Source organism: Erpetoichthys calabaricus, chromosome 13, assembly GCF_900747795.2.
Source record: "Erpetoichthys calabaricus chromosome 13, fErpCal1.3, whole genome shotgun sequence".
In the NCBI taxonomy this organism is placed as follows: domain Eukaryota; kingdom Metazoa; phylum Chordata; class Cladistia; order Polypteriformes; family Polypteridae; genus Erpetoichthys; species Erpetoichthys calabaricus.
Window position 1 is genome coordinate 67,248,610 of NC_041406.2, and position 24,803 is coordinate 67,273,412.

Consider the following 24,803-nt stretch of genomic DNA (forward strand, 5'->3'; position numbering starts at 1 on the left):
AACAGACATTTTAATGAAGTGTGCCCAAACCTTTGCATGCCTTTGTATAAGAAAGGGCAGAGCAGGCTCTTTTTCCATAAGAGACTGTATTCCTTTAATGAGGGAAGTGACATCCTTCACATCTTCTACAACTCTGTGATGGCCAATGCAGTTTTCTTCAGTGTGGTGTGCTGAGCTGGTAACATTGCTTCAAGAGAAGCCCACTGATTCAACAAGATAATTAAAAGGGTAGGCTTAGTTATCGGTCACACTCTGGACCCCCTGGAGGTATTAGCAAAGGAGAGAATTAAAACAAAACTGAATTCCATTATGAGCAATGCAGTATGTCCTCTCTCTGACACACTAACACAGAGTACTTTCAGCCAACAAATTATTCAGCAGAAGTGTGTCAAGAAGTGCTAATGGGTTTGCCAGCAGCAATACGTCTGCATAATGCCTCAATGGTACTGGGACTGTCAAATCAGGATATTTCTCTTTAATTTTCTTGCTTTATAGTCATACTTCTGTGTGTTTATTTATGTGTTTATTTAATCAAACTGTCTGTCTACCTATTTATGTATTTATTTATTTAAAGACTTTCTGTAAAAAGCCAAATTTCCCCCAGAGATAAATCTCTCAACTGTATATTGATCGACCGATGCAGCCATAAGTGAATGTTGCTTAGACCTGGGTGGTAACAATTAAACATCTCACCAAGTCTCACATTTCTGTACCAATCCAACACCTCATGAAGGCAGCACTCAAAGTATGGGTGGTGATGTAGAACTGCAAAGATTAGAGATGTTCTCGATGACCTGGTTTGAAAGGCTGCAAGCTTTTGTTTATGATGAGCCGTCTACAGTGTAACATCTCCTAAAATAACCCTGTTAGATATATAAATGTGTGTCTTATGTGCATTGAGAACATTACACATTTTAAAATAAACCTAACCTGATTTGTTAAGCATACCATGTTGCAAAGGAAAAACCTTTCATGTAGCATCAAATTATACATTAGCATTCGATGGTATCAATAGACCAATGTAAATGTGAACATTATGTTATCACAGTTGCTATGTGTGCTCTCTGTTGATCAGCGTTATGCAACAACAGTGTAGGAGTTAAGATGAGCTTGAAAGAAGTGGCAGCAATATTCATGAAATTGTGCATTTGAAGTAAACTGTGTGCCACAGACTGTCAAAAAAGAACTGCCAATAAGAATGCTGATAACGGAGAGCCACAGGAGATGCAGATTTCAGTACTGGAAACACCCAAATCAATAAATCTGATTAATGACACCAGTAAAGCACAGACATGGCTGCAAAACACCAACCTTCTGACTGCATGTCCAAACATATAGCTAAAGAAATTTAACATTATTGCCTAATTGGAAATGTAAATTTGCCATGACAAAGTAGCTGCAGCGTTTTAACAAGTTGTATATCCCAGACCTCAGTGCCTATCTAAACTGTATTTGCTGTTATGTCCTATAGTGATGCAGTAGTTAAAATAACAGAAAAATATTGTAACGGGCAGAAACACTTCTCAAATGTGTGAAGCCCAGTAGCTGTGGTGGACTATGTGTGTGTGCGAGTCTGTCTCCACAGTTTCAGTACTTATTACAATGTGCATCTTTGATGGATAACAGCAATTTTAGCTTTTTATTTTCTCTTAGTGTCAAGTCGTTTTGTTCATCACCTTTTGCTTTCTCCTTGAAGCCCCGGCAGTGGTTTAAAACACACAGACTGGAGAAATTGGAGTTGGGCATTTCAGAAAGGAGCCCTATGGGTGTAGCCTTTGCAGTGCTGGATTTTGCCACTGTTCACTACAGACTTTTTAACAGGTTGTCTCCAGATGTGTCCTTTGAGACTCACTTTTGGTCCTGCAAAACTAGTCTGTTAGTAATCTAGCAACTGTTGGAAGTTTGTATGAAGGGTATGTTTTATTACAACTTTAAATTTGTTTTGTCTGTCATTTTAGGTTTTCATGGTAAAACAGAATTATGCCTCTTTTAGTTTTATATTAAAAAAAATACTAGTATAAAGATTATGGGATATGGCGAATGGGCAGTGTGTGCAGTCCTTATAACATTTAAACTACAGTATTTTGATTGCAGGTCTCATAGCTACAGGCAGTTTTAATCATGTTCAAGTTAATATTAACTTTGTCTAGAGACATCATTTAATGATATCTTAAATGTAATGTGCGCGGCCATCTTTCAGAAGTTAGTGCTGTGAAAGGGTTAAATACAATCAGATTGGTGATGGTGAAGCCGTTGAAAATGGCTGGGGTGTTTAGCTAACGTGTCTTTAACGTTTTGTCAATTGCAGAACTGGGTTTATAAAATAAACTGTTTTTTTAAAAGAGCTCCTGATTGGTGTGACTAATTTTAGGGCAATTACTCGATCTCTGTGGGGATGCCACTGCCTGGGTATTAAAGAAGATACTGTGTCTAGATAAAGCAAAGCAAGTACTTGCTGACCATGGAACAGAGGATCAGCTCTGTATTTTTGCACACGTTTCATAGGTTATGGAATTTGTCAGTCCGGCCTTAAATATTTTTGTGCATATAAAGAAAGTTTTGATTTCCCTCTGGAATGTTTTGTGAAGGGGTCTGTACGAGTTTGCAATACGGGACTGTGGAGTACTGTCAGAATGTGAAATTACCTATATACTTGGAGAACTTGAATGTGGACAGTTTAGTTCTGGATTGTGGGCTGCTGGGTTCTATCATGGCAGCACTGGTTATCAGGTCTCCGCAAGGTTCACTTATGCACACATGCATGCCCACACTCTCATAGGCCTATCTGTAATTACCAATTAACATAATATGTTCACCTTTGTGGATGTTGGAGGTGAAAACCGACACACTCTGGAAGAGTGAACAAAATCCACATGGACAATGTCCGGGTGAGGGATTATATTGCGTATTGGCAGCACTACCCACTGTACCACCATGCCTTCAGTTATAATAATTACCACATTAGTTTATTGTTATATACAAGAGCAACAATGGGATGTTGCTATTATAAGTGAGAGAGAACCTTGGATAAAATAAATTATTTAAGTGGCTATAGTGATGTGCCAAAATTCTAATGTAATATGAGACTGATGACCTCCTATTTATTGTTAGTACCACATCAAACTATTTTATGACACTTTAAATGCATTATAATAATTACTACAAATAATTGCTTAAAAAGAAAAAAAAATATTTTTCTATATTTAAGTTCGGCTTTAGCAATGAGTGAGGGAAATAAAAATAGAATGAGTTTTCACATTTAATGCAAGTACCACTAGAGGGTGCAGACTTATCACCAGTTTTAAATATGTCACAATATTCGCTTCAGTATATCCATTTTAAACTGTCTGTTTTCTGTTCTTGCTTTATTTAATGCACTGATTTCAGTGTATGCTATGTACATTTTATTATATAGGAACAGCAGTATATTTGCAAACCTTTTTTCATCATATGTCCTGCTTAACTAAATTTTCATATTTTTTGTATTTTGGGAAATAGTAGAATTAAAGGAATATTAAGCCTGCTGCCATCCTGTATTGGCTCCTCCTTGTTAAAACATTTTTTGTTCTTATTTTTACTTTGGTGAACTTTAGTGCTTTCATTTTTTAAATAACTGCGCCTTTTAAGTTGTATCAATTTTGACATTACAGTCTATACTTGAGCTTATTAGTCCTAAAACAATTCCCTCCTATACTTCAATGCTTCATTATTCAGCTATATTGTTACTTGATAAATTATAAGGAAGCATGCAGAGTATTTATTTAAAATATTTAAAATTATCATAATTCATGTGTTTTAGGTTTTATTCCCTGGTACATTATGGCCTAGAGCAGATCCTGCTGTTAAAGGGTAAATATGCAGTAGCTTTGAGCATCCTCACAGCAGGAGCCTGCCAATGTACACTCCTGGGTCAGCAGTGAATGCTGGGTATGATGCTGAAATACAGATGTTTGCTCCAGGCTATAGATCAGACCCTCTTTCACTTGCAAACATACACACACAAGCACTACAGTGATAGTTATGCATATTTACTGAGCCTCAAACCTTAAAGCCAACTCCTACATTTATATTTTATCAGTATTGTTCCTTGGTGGATGCAAAATTTACTTAGTGACAGATGTCAGACAAGCTTTATTTGCTTGTATTGATCTGCTTCCCTTGTTAATTTGTCTAGTGGGCTTAGAGATAAATGTTCTATTATAATGTAGTCTTTTTGTACTTGTTAATTAGAAGAACATGCACAAGCCTGGTTCCCAGTTGTTTTTGCACTGTTTTTTCATTTGTCATTTTTAAAAGTTAACTCTGTCAAGACAATTGAACTATTTCTGGAATCGATTAAAGCCAGTGGCATGCTGTTAAATCATATAAATCATTATATCAAGTTTATCAGCCTTATGAAATACAGAGTCGTGCTTTTCTTTTTGCTGTTCAACTCCAGGAAGTGTTTTATATGATCCCCTCTGACTGGATTGTCTTCTGGAAAATAATACACAGTTAGGCTGACACACTCTCTGCTATATATGCTTAAATGTTGTAAGTGAATCAGATTGGTAGAGAAAGGAAAAATGAGAGATACATACAAAGGGTCATGCCACATTTAGCATATAGTACATTCCTGCATGTACACTTGTATGTGAAAGATTCAAGCTATCCATGCAGCAGGTGGAAACTCTTTGATTCCTCACTATACCCCGTTATTTTTAAATTACTTCAGTTTATCCTCCTGAATTCAAATCATACACCCATTTACTGTTTATGTGAACTCTTAGGGATCATTTATACTTCACACTCAGAACGCGTACGCGCCCGCATCATGGCTGGACCGCGTTCCCAGCGTTCATTTGATGTGTCCTCTGAGCAGGTCCTCAGAAATTAACGTGACGTGTGCGCGAGTTGCAGTACAGTAATCCCTCGCTATATCGCGCTTCGCCTTTCGCGGCTTCACTCCATCACGGATTTTATATGTAAGCATATTTAAATATATATCGCGGATTTTTTGCTGGTTCGCGGATTTCTGCGGACAATAGGTCTTTTAATTTCTGGTACATGCTTCCTCAGTTGGTTTGCCCAGTTGATTTCATACAAGGGACGCTATTGGCAGATGGCTGAGAAGCTACCCAACTTACTTTTCTCTGTCTCTCTTGCGCTGACTTTCTCTGATCCTGACGTAGGGGGATTGAGCAGGGGGGCTGTTCGCACACCTAGACGATACGGACGCTCGTCTAAAAATGCTGAAAGATTATCTTCACGTTGCTATCTTTTGTGCAGCTGCTTCCTGAAAAGACATGCTGCACGGTGCTTCGCATACTTAAAAGCTCGAAGGGCACGTATTGATTTTTGCTTGAAAAACAAACTCTGTCTCTCTCTATCTCTCTCTCTCTCTTTGTCTGCTCCTGACGGAGGGGGTGTGAGCTGCCGCCTTCAACAGCTTTGTGCCGCGGTGCTTCACATACTTAAGCCAAACAGCCCTATTGATTTGTTTGCTTTTCTCTATCTCTGTGACTTTATATGCTCCTGACGGGCACTCCTTTGAAGAGGAAGATATGTTTGCATTCTTTTAATTGTGAGACGGAACTGTCATCTCTGTCTTGTCATGGAGCACAGTTTAAACTTTTGAAAAAGAGACAAATGTTTGTTTGCAGTGTTTGCATAGCGTTCCTGTCTCTCTACAACCTCCTGTGTTTCTGCGCAAATCTGTGACCCAAGCATGACAATATAAAAATAACCATATAAACATATGGTTTCTACTTCGCGGATTTTCTTATTTCGCGGGTGGCTCTGGAACGCAACCCCCGCGATGGAGGAGGGATTACTGTACCAGCAAAAAGTTGGGGGGCGCAGTGTGCTAAAAGTTGGAATGTGACGTCAAAGTCTCTGGTTACTATCTACATGTGACAGAAAGCCACTTTGCGGATCCTACGTTGATCGGTATGCGCGCTTCGATGTTTGATGAATGGTTCGAAGTGGTGAAGCAAAATGCCGACATACAGATGCATTCGTGGTGCTTTTATATTCAAGTGCTGCATATTCCTGATCATAATGACACAATACATTTTAAAAGTCTCTCATACCGTCTTCTGTGCCGTCTTTTTTTCTAGGGCTTCCTCGGGTACTGACAGCAGTGGCAAACAGCAATAGATCGCCACACTGAGCACATTAAATGTATGATATTCCAACTCTCTGCACATTTAGAATCCTTAGATTTATACTTGATATCACTTTCATGATGAAATGTATTGAAGTATCTATATTACATTTTACAGATAAATCGGTAATTTCGTTTAAATAATGAATACTGTTAATAATGACACACATGGGGGTGACATGGTGGCGGAGCGTTAGCGCTGCTGTTTTGCAGGGAGTCACGTCGCTGATATTGTTTACATGTTTTCCTGCTGGGTTTCCACAATGTGCTCCGGTTTCCTTCCAAAAATATGCAGATTTAGTTACACTAAAATGACGCCAGCGTGTATGTGTGTGCTTGTATTCACCTTGCGATGAGCTGATGCCTCGTCCAGGTATTGTTTCAGCCTCGTGCCCAATACTAATACCAGCTGAAATGGAGAAATCCCTAGACTGATGGATTTAATCATTAAACATCCTTTTCAGAGATATTGCGGTAAGGTGTCATCAGAGTTTAATGGGTGTTTCAGGCAATTCACAACACAGCGAAGCCGAACCTGTTCTCCCCCTGATAATATCTTGCACTGCCACCTGGTGGATTCCTCCAGATTTGTATAAAGTACGTGCACAAGTATAAACAGTACAACGCTTGCGTAGCAGGAGCGTCCGCTGCAGCATGCGTCACATCGCGTGAAGTATAAATCCAGCCTTAGCCCTATATTTTGTCAAGGTTTTTCAAAATGTACTGCAGGTTTTCATTCTTCATCATATCGATATGCATGTCACATTGCTTGGTAAATCAAAATCGGGCCTGAACAAGTGTGTGGGTGCTGGTGTTGGCTCCAGCAGATGCACACATTTAATATACCTTTTGTGGTACAAAATGTGTGTTGTGAAGCATTGGCTTAGAATTCTTGAAAACTAGCTTGGGAGACCGGCATGACCATGTATACATATCTATTATGCCCTCATCTACAACTAGAGGGCCATGTATCAAGGTTAATATAAAAAACCTAAGGCTAACAGTGGCAACTGGATTAGGTTACATAATCATAATGGCGTGACACTTCTATTGCCCCTGCAGCATGGATAGAACAGCTTGTTCATATTTTCATCAGTACAATTTAATAACAATGAATTGCTACATTTTGTGAAATCATGTGGTTAGTTTAGGTGTATACCACATCATTGTGGCCTAAAAGTGTGGCACTGGGACATTGGCTGGATAATATTTTTGCAGAATGGCTCTCAAAAATGCATCATTATGGGAAGACCTGGGAAATCATGTCATAAGCAGCCATAGGACAAACTTGTCAATAGATATGGTTTACCTTGTAATATCTGGGACCTTGGGTTCACAACTCAGAAATGAGGTTTAGTTTACCATGTTCATTACGGTGTCCAATGAACTATTTGCCAGGACTTTGAAGAGATCCTGGCACCCATTTTAAGACAGGCTTGCCTAATACTATTTTTCAGCAGTTCAATGTTGAACAATAACTTCTGCGATCTTTACAGAATGTCTGTGTGATGTCAGCACCACTTCCTGTCAAACTGTTTCCCCAGGTCATCCATTCCATATTACTAACCGAGAATGAGAAACCGGATATGGACGCAGGGACCTGCCCATGGACGCAGGAGACATAGTGCGCAGGCGCCACACAAAGCACCCCTCCCCAGAGTGAAACGGGAGAGACAACGAACGTGCGCAGGCGCCGCACAAAGCCCCCCCGCCCCAGAGCGAAACGGGAGAGACCACACACAGCTCAACTAACGCGCGATCCACCGAGAACGAAGGAGTTACGGCTCAAAAACGAAAGAGCTCCACTAACATAAATAAAAAATGAGGTCACGCGTCCATAGGCAACGACAAACGGGACAGACTATGGTGTTCACAAATCAAGCCCGAGATGGTACGGAAAGTGAATTGTACTAAACAGTGCGATCCACCGGTGGATCGCAAGAATGACGGCTCAAAAATGACACAGCTTAACTAATGCGCGATCCACCGAGAACGAAGAAGTTACGGCTTAAAAATGAAACAGCTCCACTAACGTAAATAAGAAATGAGTCAACGCGCCCATACGCAACGACACCGCCACACAAAAAAGAGGAGTCAGCTCCCAGCAGCAGAGTAAAACGAGACAGACTACGGAGTCCACAAAGGGTCACACATCAAGCCCGAGATATTACGGAAAGCGAATTGTGGTACGGAAAACGGCAGATACTACGAAAGAAGCATTCGCCTATAACGCGCATCTGAAATAAACGAACATACTACACAGCATAATCCACGCACTTCTAAAAAACTGCAAGCAAACACCCGACATCATACATAAACAACAAAAAACCGGACTACACTACATATTTGAATCACATTACAGTAATACAATATTAACAGGACAACTAGAGATAACACGGGCGCAACACCTGATGGGTAATAAGAATAAACGAACGCTCCGTATTAAACATACGTCATCCAAACACATACAAACAATACAGCATAGGTGAATCTCATTACAGTGAATCACTATTAACAGTACAACCACAGAAAACGCTCCATATTAACAGTAAGTGCGATCATCCATTTACTTACCCATATTACTAACGATAAAGAACAGACAAGTAATGAATTCACGATCACGGGTGCAAAACGATATGGCTCGAGGAACTGAACTACAAAGACGAGCCCGCATGGAAAAAAACAATAAACGTAGGCACCTACAACGTGCGTCTGAAACCGCAGAAGCAAAACTGTCTCGGCTTCAAAAACGAAAAGCTCAACTAACACAGCTGCAGAAATGAGCCCAGATGGACAGATACAATGAACGTAGACGCATGCAGCGTGCGTCTCAAACTGCGGAAGCGAAGCAGGCACGGGTTCAAAAGGAAAGAGCTCGAGTGACACAGATACAAAAACGGGACCGACGGGAAAAAATCAATGAACGCAGACGCCTACAACGCGCTTCTCAAACAACACAACCAAAGGAGTTACAGCTCCAAAACAAAACATCCCAAATACTGGACATACAACAACGCGCCTCTCAAACAGCACAGGCAAAACATAAACGTCAAAGACAGGAACGACAAACACCCGCTAAACAATTCCGCCAATTAGCTGACAACGCGTTCTATAATGAGTCCACTATTAATGAAAATTCATTGGGATTAATGAATGTCATTTGCAATCATTGTCATTCACTTAACTTCCCTGAAGAAACAACTGGCAATACAACTAATGAGTTTACATGTTGTTGTCAAAAGGGTTAAGTTAGACTGCCTCCTTTACATGAATATCCTGAATATCTACGGAAGCTTCTAACTAACAATGTACCCGAAAGTAAAAACTTTATGAACTGCATTAGATCCTACAATAGTTCATTTGCTTTTGCATCTACTGGAGTAAATATCAGGCCACCAGCTGGCAATGGCCCATACTGCTTTCGCGTATGTGGACAAATATTACATCGCATTGGAACAGTGCACCCTGAAACAAATCACGAACGCAAATTTGCACAAATCTACGTCTTAGATCCAGATGACGCAATCTATCAACGAATGAACCTTCCTGAAAACAAACAATGCACGGAGCTTATAATGAGAAACGTCACTGAAGTCATAAACAATCGCCCATTAGCTAAGTCTATAAAAATGCTACATGAGGTTGAAAAAGAGGCCAATACAAAGCAACAGCAGAAGGTGTAGCACCAACTACAATTGCTTTAGTCTTAATAAAGGACAAAGAACAAGATCCAAGATGATACAATCTTCCCATCGTTAATGAAGTTGCAATTGTCTTTCAAAGTAAAGATGGGGAGCCTCCATTTGACCGCGGTATTGTTCTGCATTTACATCCTGATAAATCCAACAAACCTAAATTCCAACGCATAGACATTTGTTTTCCACAACTTGATACTTTGACATACCCCATTTTGTTTCCAACTGGCCAGGAGGGATGGAGTGCTATGATTTCCAGATATAAAAAACATCAGGCACAGAAACGATCACGTGTATCTATGAAAGAATATTTCTCCTACAGACTCTCAGTGAGAGATGAGTTTAATCCATTACTCAATGCAGGAAAGCTAACTCAACAATACATCGTTGACGTTTATATTTGAGCAGAATCAAATGATCTACAGTGGATTAGAAACAACCATCCTACACTTAGAGCCGATAAGTACAAATCACTAATGGACTACATACATCATGATGCTGACGTGATGGAGCACCCTGCTGGAAAACCTGTTATTCTACCATCTTCCTTTCAAGGCAGCCCACGAAATATGCAACAACATTACCAAGATGCAATGGCTATCGTAAGAAAGTTTGTAAAACCTGATCTATTTATCACTATGACCTGCAATCCTAAATGGACAGAAATTACAACTAATCTTATGCCATGGCAAAGAGTGGAACATCGTCCTGATTTAGTTGCAAGAGTCTTTAGACTTAAACTAAATAACCTGCTAGAAGATATCAAGAATAGATCTCTATCTGGAACTGTTAAAGCAATTATCCACGTTATCGAGTTTCAGAAGAAAGGTTTGCCACACGCCCATATATTATTAATACTTGATGATGATTCCAAAATCCGCACAGAATATGACATCGATAAAATAGTAAAAGCTGAAATTCCAAACCGTGACACTTCTCCACGTCTCTTTCAAATTGTTATCAGAAATATGATTCATACACCATGTGGCAATAGAAATCCAAACAGTCCATGTATGGTTAATGGCAAATGTTCAAAAGGCTTCCCCAAAGACTTCCAAGATGTTACACTTGGAAATATAAATGGATATCCTAAGTATATGAGACGAAAGACAAGTGAATTGCAAATTATTCCAGGTTGTCCAATTGACAATAGCTGGGTCGTACCATACAATCCTTATTTATGTTTACGATACAACTGCCATATAAATGTTGAAATCTGCGCTACAGTAAAAAGCTTTAATTATCTATTCAAATATGTTTACAAGGGCCACGATTGTGCTAATGTCTCAATATCTGAAAGAAATGATCACGATGAGACTCGAATGTATGTGGATTCACGGTACGTCAGTGCTCCAGAGGCTATGTGGAGAATATTTTGCTTTCCAATGCACAATCAGAGCCACACGATATGTCGCTTGCCAGTTCATTTGGAGCACGAACAAACTGTCTGTTTTCATGCAGGTAATGAGCTCCAAGCGGCAAAGAGAGCAGCCACAAAAGATACTAAACTTAACACATGGTTTAAACTCAATCAAAACGATCACAGTGCTCACCAGTGGAAGTATTAGGAAATTCCTGTTCACTATGTTTGGGTTGACAATGGTACGTTTTGGAGAAAACGACATCACCACGGTGATAATGTCATAGGCCGAATGTACACTGTCAGTATTAAGGAGCCGGAAAGGTTTTATCTACGATTACTTCTTCAACATGAGACCGGAGCTACATCATTTAACGACATTAAAACTGTTCGAAATGGCAACACCATCAAACTCTGTAAGACATTCCAAGAGGCGGTAAATGATAAAGGATATTTATTGGATGATACACTTTGGCAGAAAACTCTACAGGATGCAATATCCTATTCAATGCCAGGTCAAGTTCGACAACTATTTGCTTATATCTGTGCGTTCTCCTCCCCATCAGCTCCATTGAACCTCTGGAATACAAACAAAGTAGGAATGATAGAAGACATATGCCACAAGCTACATGGAGAAAATGATTCCTGCATCAACTGTGAAGCCTATGCACTGAATGACATTTGGTTGGCTCTAATGCTCCTTGGATATACATTGGATAACTTCAATTTACCAAATGTTCCAGATTCATTACCAAATCTACATTCCACAACAATAGATCTGCAAGAAGAACAACAGATTGCGCAGACTATGATTTCCAGTTTAAATACCTTACAATCTGCTGCTTTTAATAAAATTGTTCTTGCCACAGACGACGACAGCCCCATACCCAAATGCTTCTTTCTTGACAGCCCTGGAGGAAGCGGAAAAACATACCTTTATGAAACACTTACACATTTCTTTACTGTAAAACGACAATTAATTATCGCATCAGCTACAACCGGAGTAGCAGCTAATTTGTTATTAAATGGTCGCACATGTCACTCCTTATTCAAAATTCCGGTCCCAATCACAGAAACATCAGTGTCCACTATGAAAATGAACAGTAACAATGCACGTGACATCCGTCTTGCAAAACTGTTAATTATAGATGAATGTACAATGGCGTCCAGTCATTTACTCAACACCATTGATAAACTTCTACAAACGTTGATGAATAATAATATTCCCTTTGGAGGAAAAGTACTTTTATTAGGAGGAGATTTTAGACAGTGCTTAGCTATTGTTCCACATGCCATGCGCTCAGCTATTGTTCAGTCCAGTTTGAAATACGCGGACAATTGGCATTGCTTTCAGAAGATACAGTTGGTACAAAACATGCGATGTCCAGATCCAGAATATACCAATTGGTTATTACAACTGGGAGATGGAACCTTTACCAATACAAATGGACTTCACCCAGATATTATTCCAATTCCTCAACCCTTTATCTGCGACGACTTAGTGACAGAGATATTTGGAGCAGCGATCTCATTAGACCAAATACCCCTATTAACACAACGGACTATATTATGTCCAAAAAATATTAACGTAGGTCACATAAATAACCAAGTCATTGCATTACTTCCTGGAGAAGGCCGCCTCTTTCTAAGTACTGACAAAGTTGATTCTGATGACGACAATGACCATCTTAATTTCCCCTTGGAATATTTGAACACTATTAACCCAGCTGGATTACCACAACACAATCTTAACCTTAAAATCGGAACAATAGTCATGCTATTAAGAAACCTTAACACTAAACAAGGTTTATGCAACGGTACACGTTTAGTCATCAACACCATGACAGACAATGTTATTGAAGCAAAAGTGCTTACAGGATCACATGCTAACGATACTGTTTTGAATCCTAGAGTTGACCTTACAAGTTCTGACCTGGAATTACCTTTTACACTTAAACGACGCCAATTCCCCATTAAACCTGCATTTGCAATGACCATCAACAAATCACAAGGACAGACCATGGACAAGGTTGGCGTCTACCTCTCTGAGCCCGTATTTGGACATGGACAACTTTATGTTGCCTTCTCATGAGTTCGACGTTCATCTGACGTTAAGGTTAAAGTTATAAATAATCAATGCCAACGAAGACTCATTGAAGGACAAGACACCATCTTTACTACAAATGTTGTGTACAAAGAGATATTCCAATAAATCTTTACAATGTGCCATACTGTACGTTCTTTACTTCCTATATGCATCATCTACACCTTCACACTACACTATATCTCATACATACATCAAGCTATTTAGAATTTCCGAACACCAGGGGTTGGCGAGCGAAGCGAGCAGGGGGCAGAGCCCCTTAGTTGTTAGATAAAACGTGTATGACATTTTGTGCTTTGTAGGGTCTGTGCTGCATCCTCAGTTTGTCACTGCCTCTGGAAGAGCTTTTGCATGTTCCTTGGTTGATGGTGCCACAGGAAAGAAACTGATATTTGTTTGACTCCATGCTGTGAAACACCTCAGCTTGTATTACCTGCCACAGCAGTTTTACTGGATGCAAACAACCTACATATGAAGCTCTACTCCGAATCAGGGAATTAATCCTTTGTTCTGGATTTAGAATTATATACTTGGGTGTTAAACTGTTATCTTGTGTTGGCATTTCTACATATTGAACCACTGTTTCTGTGTACAGCTATTTTTTAAGAATGCATAGTCTTATTAGGACTTATGTACCTGTTGTTTCTCAAATGTATAGGGGCCATATATGTAAGTTCATTTTGTCCTATTGTAGTTGCTGTATTTTTCTCCATTGACCTGCTCTTTTCTTTTACTGTCATTGTCTCATGTTTTTAGATAATTATTTTAGACATTAATGCAAGTGAATGGTAGACACCAGAAGTGTTGGATTCCAAATTATTCACTTACATCCTTACTGGCTACCCATTTTACCGTTGATCCAGATGACATACCTTTGAAAGCATGGAGGTGTTTAGGAGAGGTGGCAGTGGAGTTTTTAACCAGATTGTTTAATGGAACCTTGAAAATTGAGAGGATGGCTGAGTAGTGGAGAAGGAGTGTACTAGTGCTGATATTTAAGAATAAAGAGGATGTGCAGGACTGTTGTAACTACAGGGGGATAAAATTGATGCTAAAATTGATGAGCCACAGCATGAAGTTATGGGAAAGTAGTGGAAGCTAGGTTAAGAAGTGAGGTGATGATTAGTGAGCAGCAGTATGGTTTCATGCCAAGAAACAGCACCACAGATGTGATGTTTTCTCTGAGGGTGTTGATGGAGAAGTATAGAGAAGGCCAGAAGGAGTTGCATTGCATCTTTGTGAACCTGGAGAAAGCATATGACAGGGTGCCTTGAGAGGAGTTGTGGTATTGTATGAGGAAGTCGGGAGTAGCAGAGAAGTATGTAAGAGTTGTACAGGATATGTACGAGGGAAGTATGACCATGGTAAGGTCTGCGGTAGGAGTGATGGATGCATTCAAGGTGGAGGTGGGATTACATGAGGGATCGGCCCTGAGCCCTTTCTTATTTGAACTGGTGGTGGACAGGTTGACAGACGAGATTAGACAGGAGTCCCCATGGACTATGATGTTTGCTGATGACATTGTGATCTGTAGCAATAGTAGGCAGCAGGTTGAGGAGACCCTGGAGAGGTGGAGATATGCTCTAGAGAGGAGAGGAATGAAAGTCAGTAGGAACAAGACAAAATGTATGTGTGTAAATGAGAGGGAGGTTAGCGGAATGGTGAGGATGCAAGGAGTAGAGTTGGCGAAGACGGATGAGTTTAAATAATTGGCATCAACGGTACAGAGTAATGGGGATTGTGGAAGAGAGGTGAAGAAGAGAGTGCAGGCAGGGTGGAATGGGTGGAGAGGAGTGTCAGGAGTAATTTGTGACAGACTGATATCAGCAAGAGTGAAAAGGAAGGCCTACAGCAGCGTTTCTCAACCTTTAAGTATTTGCGACCTGTGGTTTCATAACAGTTTTAATCGCGCCCCCCTAACGTTTTTTTGAAACCCTAATAAAATTTAATACTATATTTTTTGCTGTCGATACACCGCTACAAGTTTTAAATTTCCCTACGAATAGCGAAATTACGCCACATATGGCAACATTCACGCCCCCTTTTGTTACTTCAGGATGGTAGTGAGACCAGCTATGTTATATGGGTTGGAGACGGTGGCACTGACCAGAAAGCAGGAGACAGAGCTGGAGGTAGCAGAGTTAAAGATGCTAAGATTTGCATTGGGTGTGACAAGGATGGATAGGATTAGAAATGAGTACATTAGATGGTCAGCTCAAGTTGGACAGTTGGGAGACAAAGTCAGAGAGGCGAGATTGCGTTGGTTTGGACATGTGCAGAGGAGAGATGCTGAGTATTTTGGGAGAAGGATGCTAAGGATAGAGCTGTCAGGCAAGAGAAAAAGAGGAAGGCCTAAGAGAAGGTTTATGGATGTGGTGAGAGAGGACATGCAGGTGATGGGTGTAACAGAACAAGATGCAGAGGACAGAAAGGTATTGAAGAAGATGATCCGCTGTGGCAACCCCTAACGGGAGCAGCCGAAAGAAGAAGAAGATCCTTATGGCTACGTCCACTTCTCTTAACACAACATACTATTTTGAAGCTTACTAAATTCAGTTCATGGTTGGTAGAAAGCTGGCCTATCCTGGCAACATCAAAGGCAAGACAGGAATCTGCCAGGGACTATGTGTAACTCCATTGCAGGACCCTTTTATGTACACACACACACACACACACTCACATAGAGCCAATTTACAATCATTAGTCCACCCGAAGGAAGCCTGTACACAGACAATGGGAAAATGTGCCGACTCTACATGGCCAACATCTAAATGTAGGATTTGCGAATTAACAATGCTAAACATGTGTGCCAATGTTCAGTCCTGTGAAGAAATTCCTGTAGGCTTGTCTATCTTTATGCTCTCTTTCATATGTGTTTTCCTTCTAGATAAACTGTTTTTCAGTTTATCTATTGGGTACAAATAGTTCTGTTAATCATCCACTATGTTGTCATTTATCGTCTTCGTCTTCTCTCAAAGGATACATTTTCACCCTATTTGCCCCGGAAACATTTAAATACAGTACAATTTTAATTTTCAACCAAATGCATTTAAAATGCTTAATGCTAAAAACACAAATGTGAAAATTTTACATTTTCGGACGGTACCAAAAATGGTAGTCCTCCTTTTGTATTCAAGAAGGTAACTTAGTATTTAGAGGCATTTAGAGGTGTTTTATGTCTTATTGTTTTTTATTTACTTTTTTGACAACCTAAAAGAAAGACCCTTCTTGTAGCTCATTCTGTTACAGCCTTTAAAACAGACTTCTTAAACCTGCAGCCTGCATTGCATTACCAGTACAACTCGGGCTGTAACTTACAGATATGCTGAACAGAAGAGTCATATGGGAGAGCTTCATATTAGGAGGCAAAACAAACAGAAAGCTTAATATTAATTACATTCATGAGAACTAGTTTTTTAGCACTAGTGAAAAGCAAAACAAAACATTTCAGTCAGTTGGGCACGTAAAATAAGTAAAGTTTAAAATGAATATGTTTATGTTTAAATAGATTATAAAAAGTACAGCCATACTTGCATATTTCATGGATTATTTAGGTAAAGGGCAAGTGGCATGACAAACTGATTATAAAACTGTCCAGAATCTGTAGGTAATCCTGTTATTTAATTTTGCTAAAAATATATATATACTGTATATATAATCCCAATTGAAATTGCATTGCAGTATTTCCACCCTCTGATTACAAAGTAGATTGACAGGATCAATTTGATATGTGGAAAGGAGAACATGTGAAATGGCACATTATGGAAGGAGTGAGCTGCGAGCGTTTCATCTTGCTTTCAGAGTTTTCACAGACACAGCAGACCCACCAATGTATGAAAATACAAGAATAAACAGTGGGCTTTCTTTGTAGAAATTGAAGGACTGATGCAATGTTGGTTTTGGCAATAAATATGCTTAAAAAAAAAAAGATTTGAGCACAGTTACACTGAAATGCTGGCACATGTACTGAATCACATACATACACACACACACACACACGTATGTTGCTCAGTAAATGTGAATTTTTGTCTCTCTCTCCCCCAGACAACTATACAATAATCACAAAAAGTATTAGTTATAATCATTCATATTTTTTAGTACTTACAGTATAATAAAAAGCATCATGCGCTAATTAAAAAAATTCAAAAATACAAAGTTTATAACCTCACCTGAAATTTCATGGCAATGTTTTCAAAGAATTTGTATTAAAAAATACACTGCCAGAATCGGTTTGACATCACATCCCATCAGTGCTTTAGTATATGTACCAGCATTTCAATATAGCTGTACTCAATTTTATTTCTCCATTAAGAGTACCTCATGTGTGGACCACAGAGTCAGATCAGAAGGGGGGGGGGGGGGGGGGGAATTATGCAAGGGAAAGCATGAACGTGACTGAGAGAATAAAACTGAAAAAAAGCTAACTTTTACAGAAACAGTGATACCTTGAGATACAAGTTTAATTCGTTCCGTGACCGAGCTCGTAAGTCAAAATGCTCGTATCTCAAATCAGTCTTCCCCATTGAAATTAATTGAAATGAGATTAATTCATGCCAGCCCCCAAAAAACCACCCTAATTTTTTGTTAAATGTTTTCAACATAAGAAAAATGTATTTCTAATGAACAAATATTGTATACAAACAAAATAAAACCTAATACATGAAAGAGAATCTAAAGAAATAAACAGATGTTGGCAAAGCCGATTAGCGCATTGCAATGTTTTTTTCTTTCACTTCACTTTTGCTTAACTTAATTTTCTTCTTCACTAGTTTTTTTTCTTTTTTGCCACGCTTTCGTCACTTTCATTCTCAAGGCGTTTCAATAGAAACCTGTCCAAGGAGCTTTGTTTAGTCCTCCCATTTAGAATGTTTCTGAAATGAGTTAGGCAAGTGTCATTAAATAGCGCAGCTGCACGATCAGTTGCAACTGGTTTTTCTTTTCAATAAAGTCAAGTGTTAGGCAAGTGTCATTAAATAGTTCTGCTGCACGATCAGTTGCAACTGGTGTTTCTTTTCAATAAAGATAAGTGTTAGGCAGGTGTCATTAAATAGTGCTGCTGCACGATCAGTTGCAACTGGTGTTTCTTTTCAATAGATAGATAGATAGATAGATACTTTATTAATCCCAAGGGGAAATTCATATACTCCAGCAGCAGCATACTGATACAAAAACAATATTAAATTAAAGAGTAATAAAAATGCAGGTAAAAAAAGACAATAACTTTGAATAATGTTAACATTTACCCCGCCGGGTGGAATTGAAGAGTGCATGATCAGTTGTAACTGGTGTTTCTTTTCAATAAAGACAAGTGTTAGACAAGTGTCATTAAATAGCGCCGCTGCATGATCAGTTGCAACTGGTGTTTCTTTTCAATAGAGTCAGGTGTTAGGCAAGTGTCATTAAATAGCGCTGCTGCACAATCAGTTGCAACTGGTGTTTCTTTTCAATAAAGTCAAGTGGTAGGCAAGTGTCATTAAATAGCGCCGCTGCACGATCAGTTGCAACTGGTGTTTCTTTTCAATAAAGTCGTGTTAGACAAGTGTCATTAAATAGCGCCGCTGCACGATCAGTTGCAACTGGTGTTTCTTTTCAATAAAGTCGTGTTAGACAAGTGTCATTAAATAGCGCCGCTGCACAATCAGTTGCAACTGGTGTTTCTTTTCAATAAAGTCAAGTGTTAGGCAAGTGTCATTAAATAGCACCACTGCAAAAAAACAGTTCTAACTTTTTCAGGGTTTCTTTTCAATAAAGTCAAGTGTTAGACAAGTGTCATTAAATAGTGCCGCTACACGAACAGTTGTAACTTTTTCAGGGTGTTTCTTTTCTTTAAAGTTCGAAACTTTTTCCCACATTGCAAACACTTCCTTTATCTCACTTTAAGAGATAACCTCCTCCACGATACCGATCTCATGCAGAACCTCCATGTGTTGCCGCGTCTGTAGTTCTGTCAACTCCTCTATCATCAGTTCCTCAGAATGTGCGGCGACAAGCTCTTTGATAGCCCGTATTTCGAATTTTGACTCTTAACTCAAGGCAAAAAATCGACCTAGTGACGGCTCGTATCTCAAAAAACTCGTACGTTGGGGCACTCGTATCTCAAGGTACCACTGTACCATACATTTACAGCTGATCTGACGCTGTTCATTTTCAAATAATACTGCATTAGTGCGACGATGTTTTCTGATTGGTACTATTCAGGTCATAAAATGATTTCTTCAAAATGTCACATATATTTGTCTCTTTTCTTTTTACCTGGTGCTGTGTTGACATCGTGCACCAGAAGGCGTGAGCTTATTCAGTGTGTGCAGGAGCACGCGGGTGGCCGGTTGCTTGTGCTATAACACACTTGACTTGGCGGCGATGAACACACATGTGCTGTGCAAGGCATGCATGGTGCCACTGAGAAAAGAAGAGTGTTCTTTGGTCACCTTGCAGTGGAACTTAGTCGTCGCTTCTTACTAGAAAAGGTGATGGATAAAGCAAGAGAAGATGCAAAATCAACAAGCTTCTGTTCCAAGACCACCGCTTCCCCAGTTCCTTCAGTGTAATAGTAACCACAGAACAGAGAGAAGTGCGTACATTGCAACAGGTACACATGTTGTAAATGTAGAAAGGACGGTCCTTGGGTATGTGTGAACTGTTAACGTTTGAATCTGATGATTGCATACAGTGCGGAACTGACCTCTCTGTACTATTCTTTCCTCTGCATGTCCTGGAGTACAAAAGAAACGGCACCATGCAGCAACATGTGAAGACTGGCAAGAGCGGGGGAAAAAAAAACGCGGTCACTGATTACAAGCGCAAGAAGGAATGAATATGAATAATATGAATAATGTTGCATCAGTGCCACAATGTTTTCCGAAATGTACAATACATGTCATAAAATGAGTTATTCCAAATATCCTATACAGTAATCCCTCGCTACTTCGCGGTTCACTTTTCGCGGATTCACGACTTCGCGGATTTTATATGTAAGCATATCTAAATACATAACGCGGATTTTTCGCTGCTTCGCGGGTTTCTGCGGACAATGGGTCTTTTTACTTGCTTCCTCAGTTGGTTTGCCCAGTTGATTTCATACAAGAGATGCTTTTGGCGGATGGCTGAGAAGCTACCCAATCAGAGCACGCAGTTAAGTACCTGTGTGCTGCTGATTGGCTCAGCGACTGAGTGTTGCATTAACCAGGAAGTCTCATCTCACTCATTCATCATTAACGTGCTAATGCTTCAGGGGCCGTGTCCAAGCACCAACAGAAGATGCAAATAATTGCAGAAAAGGTAAAAGTTTTGGATATGTTGAAGGAAGGGAACAGCTACACCGCTGAAGGGCATCGATTCTTTTTATTTAAAAGGGAGGAAAAGCATATAAGATCTACGGCCGCAGTGTCCTTTAACCAGGGTGCAAAACGAGTTGCAAGTGGACGTGATAAGGCAGTAGTCTGGATGGAATCTGCTTTAGGAATCTTTGCAATAAGGTTGACGACGTCATGACCGTCTACAAGCTGCTACGTGTACTTCGCTATACAGTAAGTGTAAACTTATCTACCGATTTCATATTGCTTAGCAGTTGTCCCTGTTTTTAATAGAGTAAATGGTGGATTGTAAACAATACAGGGAGGGTTTAAAAATGTCCAAATACACGGTAAATAATTAAATAAATATAGTGTCCCTACTTCACGGAAATTCAGTTATCGCGGTCGGCCTTGGAACCTATGTCCCGCGATAAGTGAGGGATTACTGTATACCTATGTTTCTGTTTTTTTGTCAGTGCGGCTTTGACATCAAGGACCATAAGGTGTATAGTAATTCAACGTGAGCAACAACACTCAATAAAACTGAATAAAAAAAAATTCAAGTGATGGTGAGATATGAAGAAGGCAGATTCACCAGCGTTTGTGTGTCAGCTTTTATCCCTATAGATCAGAGAATTTCCAGTTCTATTGTCTCAAACACCACTCACATCTACAGTTATTCCCAGTTTCAGATAAAAAGTAACCGTGTCAGATCTGGAGTGGGGGGTGGGTGTTGTATCGTGATCGTGACTGAGAGAATAAAAGTGAAAAGAAAATGCTAACTTTTACAAGTACTATAAATTTACACCGGCTGTTACAGACACAAATCAAATGAATGCTTTTATTGTATAATGTTAACAATAACAGCAGCTCACTACTCAAAATGGTAAATTTGCCAGGGAGCTGGTTTCGAACTCATGACCTCCGGATTATAAGTCAGCGGATCTTACTGCTGCACCACGGAAGCTGTTGTATTGTACAGTAATCCCTCCTCCATCGCGGGGGTTGCGTTCCAGAGCCACCTGCGAAATAAGAAAATCCGCGAAATAGAAACCATATGTTTATATGGTTATTTTTATATTGTCATGCTTGGGTCACAGATTTGCACAGAAACACAGGAGGTTGTAGAGAGACAGGAACGTTATTCAAACACTGCAAACAAACATTTGTCTCTTTTTCAAAAGTTTAAACTGTGCTCCATGACAAGACAGAGATGACAGTTCTGTCTCACAGTTAAAAGAATGCAAACATATCTTCCTCTTCAAAGGAGTGCGCATCAGGAGCACAGACTGTCAGAAAGACAGAGGAAAGCAAACAAATCAAAGGGCTGTTTGGCTTTTAAGTATGCAAAGCACCGCCGGTACAAAGCTGTTGAAGGCCGCAGCTCACACCCCCTCCGTCAGGAGCAGAGAGAGAGAGAGAGAGACAGAGAAAAACAAACAGTCAAAAATCAATACGTGCCCTTCGAGCTTTTAAGTATGCGAAGCACCGTGCAGCATGTCGCTTCAGGAAGCAGCTGCACAGAAGATAGCAACGTGAAGGTAATCTTTCAGCATTTTTAGATGAGCGTCCGTATCGTCTAGGTGTGCGAACAGCCCCCCTGCTCACACCCCCTTCGTCAGGATCAGAGAAAGTCAGCGCAAGAGAGAGAGAGAGAAAAGTAAGTTGGGTAGCTTCTCAGCCATCTGCCAATAGCGTCCCTTGTATGAAATCAACTGGGCAAACCAACTGAGGAAGCATGTACCAGAAATTAAAAGACCCATTGTCCTCAGAAATCCGCGAACCAGCAAAAAATCCGCGATATATATTTAAATATGCTTACATATAAAATCCGCGATAGAGTGAAGTCGCGAAAGGCGGAGCGCGATACAGCGAGGGATCACTGTACTTGTACCTTTTGTGAAAGTGTTTATTTGATATTTGGCCATCAGCCTTCACACATTACACAGTTCATGTCTACATTTTGTTATTTATTTCTAAAACATGAAAAACGTTTCTGTTTTAATGATGTGTTTACATAGATTGTTGTAGACACAAAACACACATCAAATTATTTCCCCTTACAATCCTGGGTAGCTCACTCCCAGATAATCAATCAAGGCAGGAACTGGGAGAACCTCTTGCCCGTTCTGAGGTGGTGAGGGGATGGTATAGCAGGCTGCTTGCTGCTTGGGCTTATCAACACATTTAGATGACAAAAGACACTGAGGGACAGGTGCGAAAGGATTTAAGGTGGGCCAGATTTACAAGTTTTTTCGTAGGCTCTGGTAATTCTAGTGTTAACCCTTTGGTAATGCACCCACCACTCATTAAAACTCCATGGGTCAACTCTCCTCCCCCACCAGCCAGTCATTGTTTATGTGTTGGTGATTTGCAGTATTCAACATTCCTATAAACCCTCCTATCATGGATCATTTATGTATTGGTAAATCGAGTGGCTCAATAACACACCCAAGCTCCCACCACATTCATGTGAGTGCTTCATGTTACTTGATGCTTCAAGGGAATCTGCCATGTTTATGAAAGAGCTTGCTTGCTTTGCGGTACACGATACGTCATGGCAGGAGGTTCACAGAGTGGAACAGATAACAGTAGAGGAAGTGCACAGAAAACGAGCACCATCTAACTAAACTTGGCATCTTCTTTGAGTTTGCCGAACTTTTCATTTCATAATGTGATAATGTCACTTTTTTCCTGTCCAGGACACAACTGGTTATGGTTGTGGTGGTATTTGTTTGGCTTGTCGATCACTTCTACTGAGTCCTGTATTTGCATAAAGCAATATTTCAATGCAGCGCTGAACATGTAAGTGAGCTTAATAATAAATAAAAAAAAAGTGTTGGTAAATTTTTTATAGCGTCATTAAATTTTAATCAAATCCGTAAAGGCATTTTTGAGATATTTAAGTATTTAGTTTTTCTCTTGAGAGGGGGGAGTTACCTCTAAATATTAGTTTATCTGAAAATCCTCACTCAGTGGATACTTAGTAGTCTACGTACCATCCTGCCAAATTTCAGTTTTTTTAACTAAACCAGAAAATAGTGTTTTTTGTTGATGAGTGAGTCAACTTTGCATTTTGTATATACAGTATACTCACCAGCTACTTTATTAAATATACCTGTTCAACTACTTGTTAATACAAATATCTAATCAGGCAGTAACATGGCAGCAACTCAATGCATTTAGACAAGTAGACCTTGTCAAGACGACCTGATGAAGTTCAAACCGAGCATCAGAATGAGGAAGAAAGGTGATTTAAGTGACTTTGAATGTGTCATGGTTGTTGGTGCCAGACAGGCTGGTCTGAGTATTTCAGAAACTGCTGACTACTGAGATTTTCAAGCACAACATAGCATAGTGGAAAAAAGGGAAACTATCAAGTGAGCAGCAGTTCTCTGGACAAAAATGCCTTGTTGATGCCAGTGGACTGAGGAGCATGTCCTGACTGGTTTGAGCTGATAGAATAGCATCAGTGACTGAAATAACCACTTGTTACAACCAAGGCATGCAGAAGAGCATCTCTAAATGCAAAACACATTGAACCATGAAGCAGATGGGCTGCAGGAACAGGAGACCACACCGGGGTGTCACTCCTGTCAACTAAGAATAGGCAACTGAGGCTACAATTCGCACAGGCTCACCAAAATTGGACAATAGAAGATTGGAAAAACGTTACCTGCTCTGATGAGTCTCGATTTCTGCTGCAGCATTCAGATGGTACGGTCAGAATGTGGCATAAACAGTATGAAAAGACAGATCCATCCTGCCTTGTTTCAAAAGTTCAGGCAGGTAGCAATGGTATAATGGTGTGAGGAATATTTTCTTCTCACACTGTGGGCCCCGTATTACCAAATGAGTATTGTTTAAATGCCAAATCCTACCTGAATATTTTTGCTGACCTTGTCCATCCCTTTGTGACTGTTGGGGTTTCGGGGGAGGACCTCCCTGCTTTTTTTATAGCCCGGAAGTGCTCCCAGAAAGACATGGGGTGACTCCAGAAGCATTCTTGTGTCTGGCATAAAAATAAGCCCACTGCCTTACATAGTTGAGTCAGAGTTGAGAGGCAGAAGGCAACACTCAACTTGAGGAGACAAGGAGGAAGATTTGTCAGCTTATTTATTGTACTGTATAATTGTGGCATATTGCTGGAAGGAGGTCTGTGAACGTGCATTGTGGAATAAATAAATATTTACTCTATCCTATTGAA

General features: G+C 39.9%; 2 protein-coding genes across 3 annotated transcripts in view; both read left to right on the plus strand.

Annotated features, from left to right (window-relative positions):
• LOC114663397 (transcription termination factor 1, mitochondrial) overlaps positions 1–24,803 on the plus strand; it is a 47,725-nt gene that overhangs the window by 11,950 nt on the left and 10,972 nt on the right. The gene's annotated exons all lie outside the window — the stretch shown is intronic.
• Positions 10,347–11,408, plus strand: LOC127530003 (uncharacterized). Its single transcript, XM_051935552.1, has one exon. The coding sequence runs from the start codon at positions 10,347–10,349 to the stop codon at positions 11,406–11,408; it is 1,062 nt and encodes a 353-aa protein (XP_051791512.1).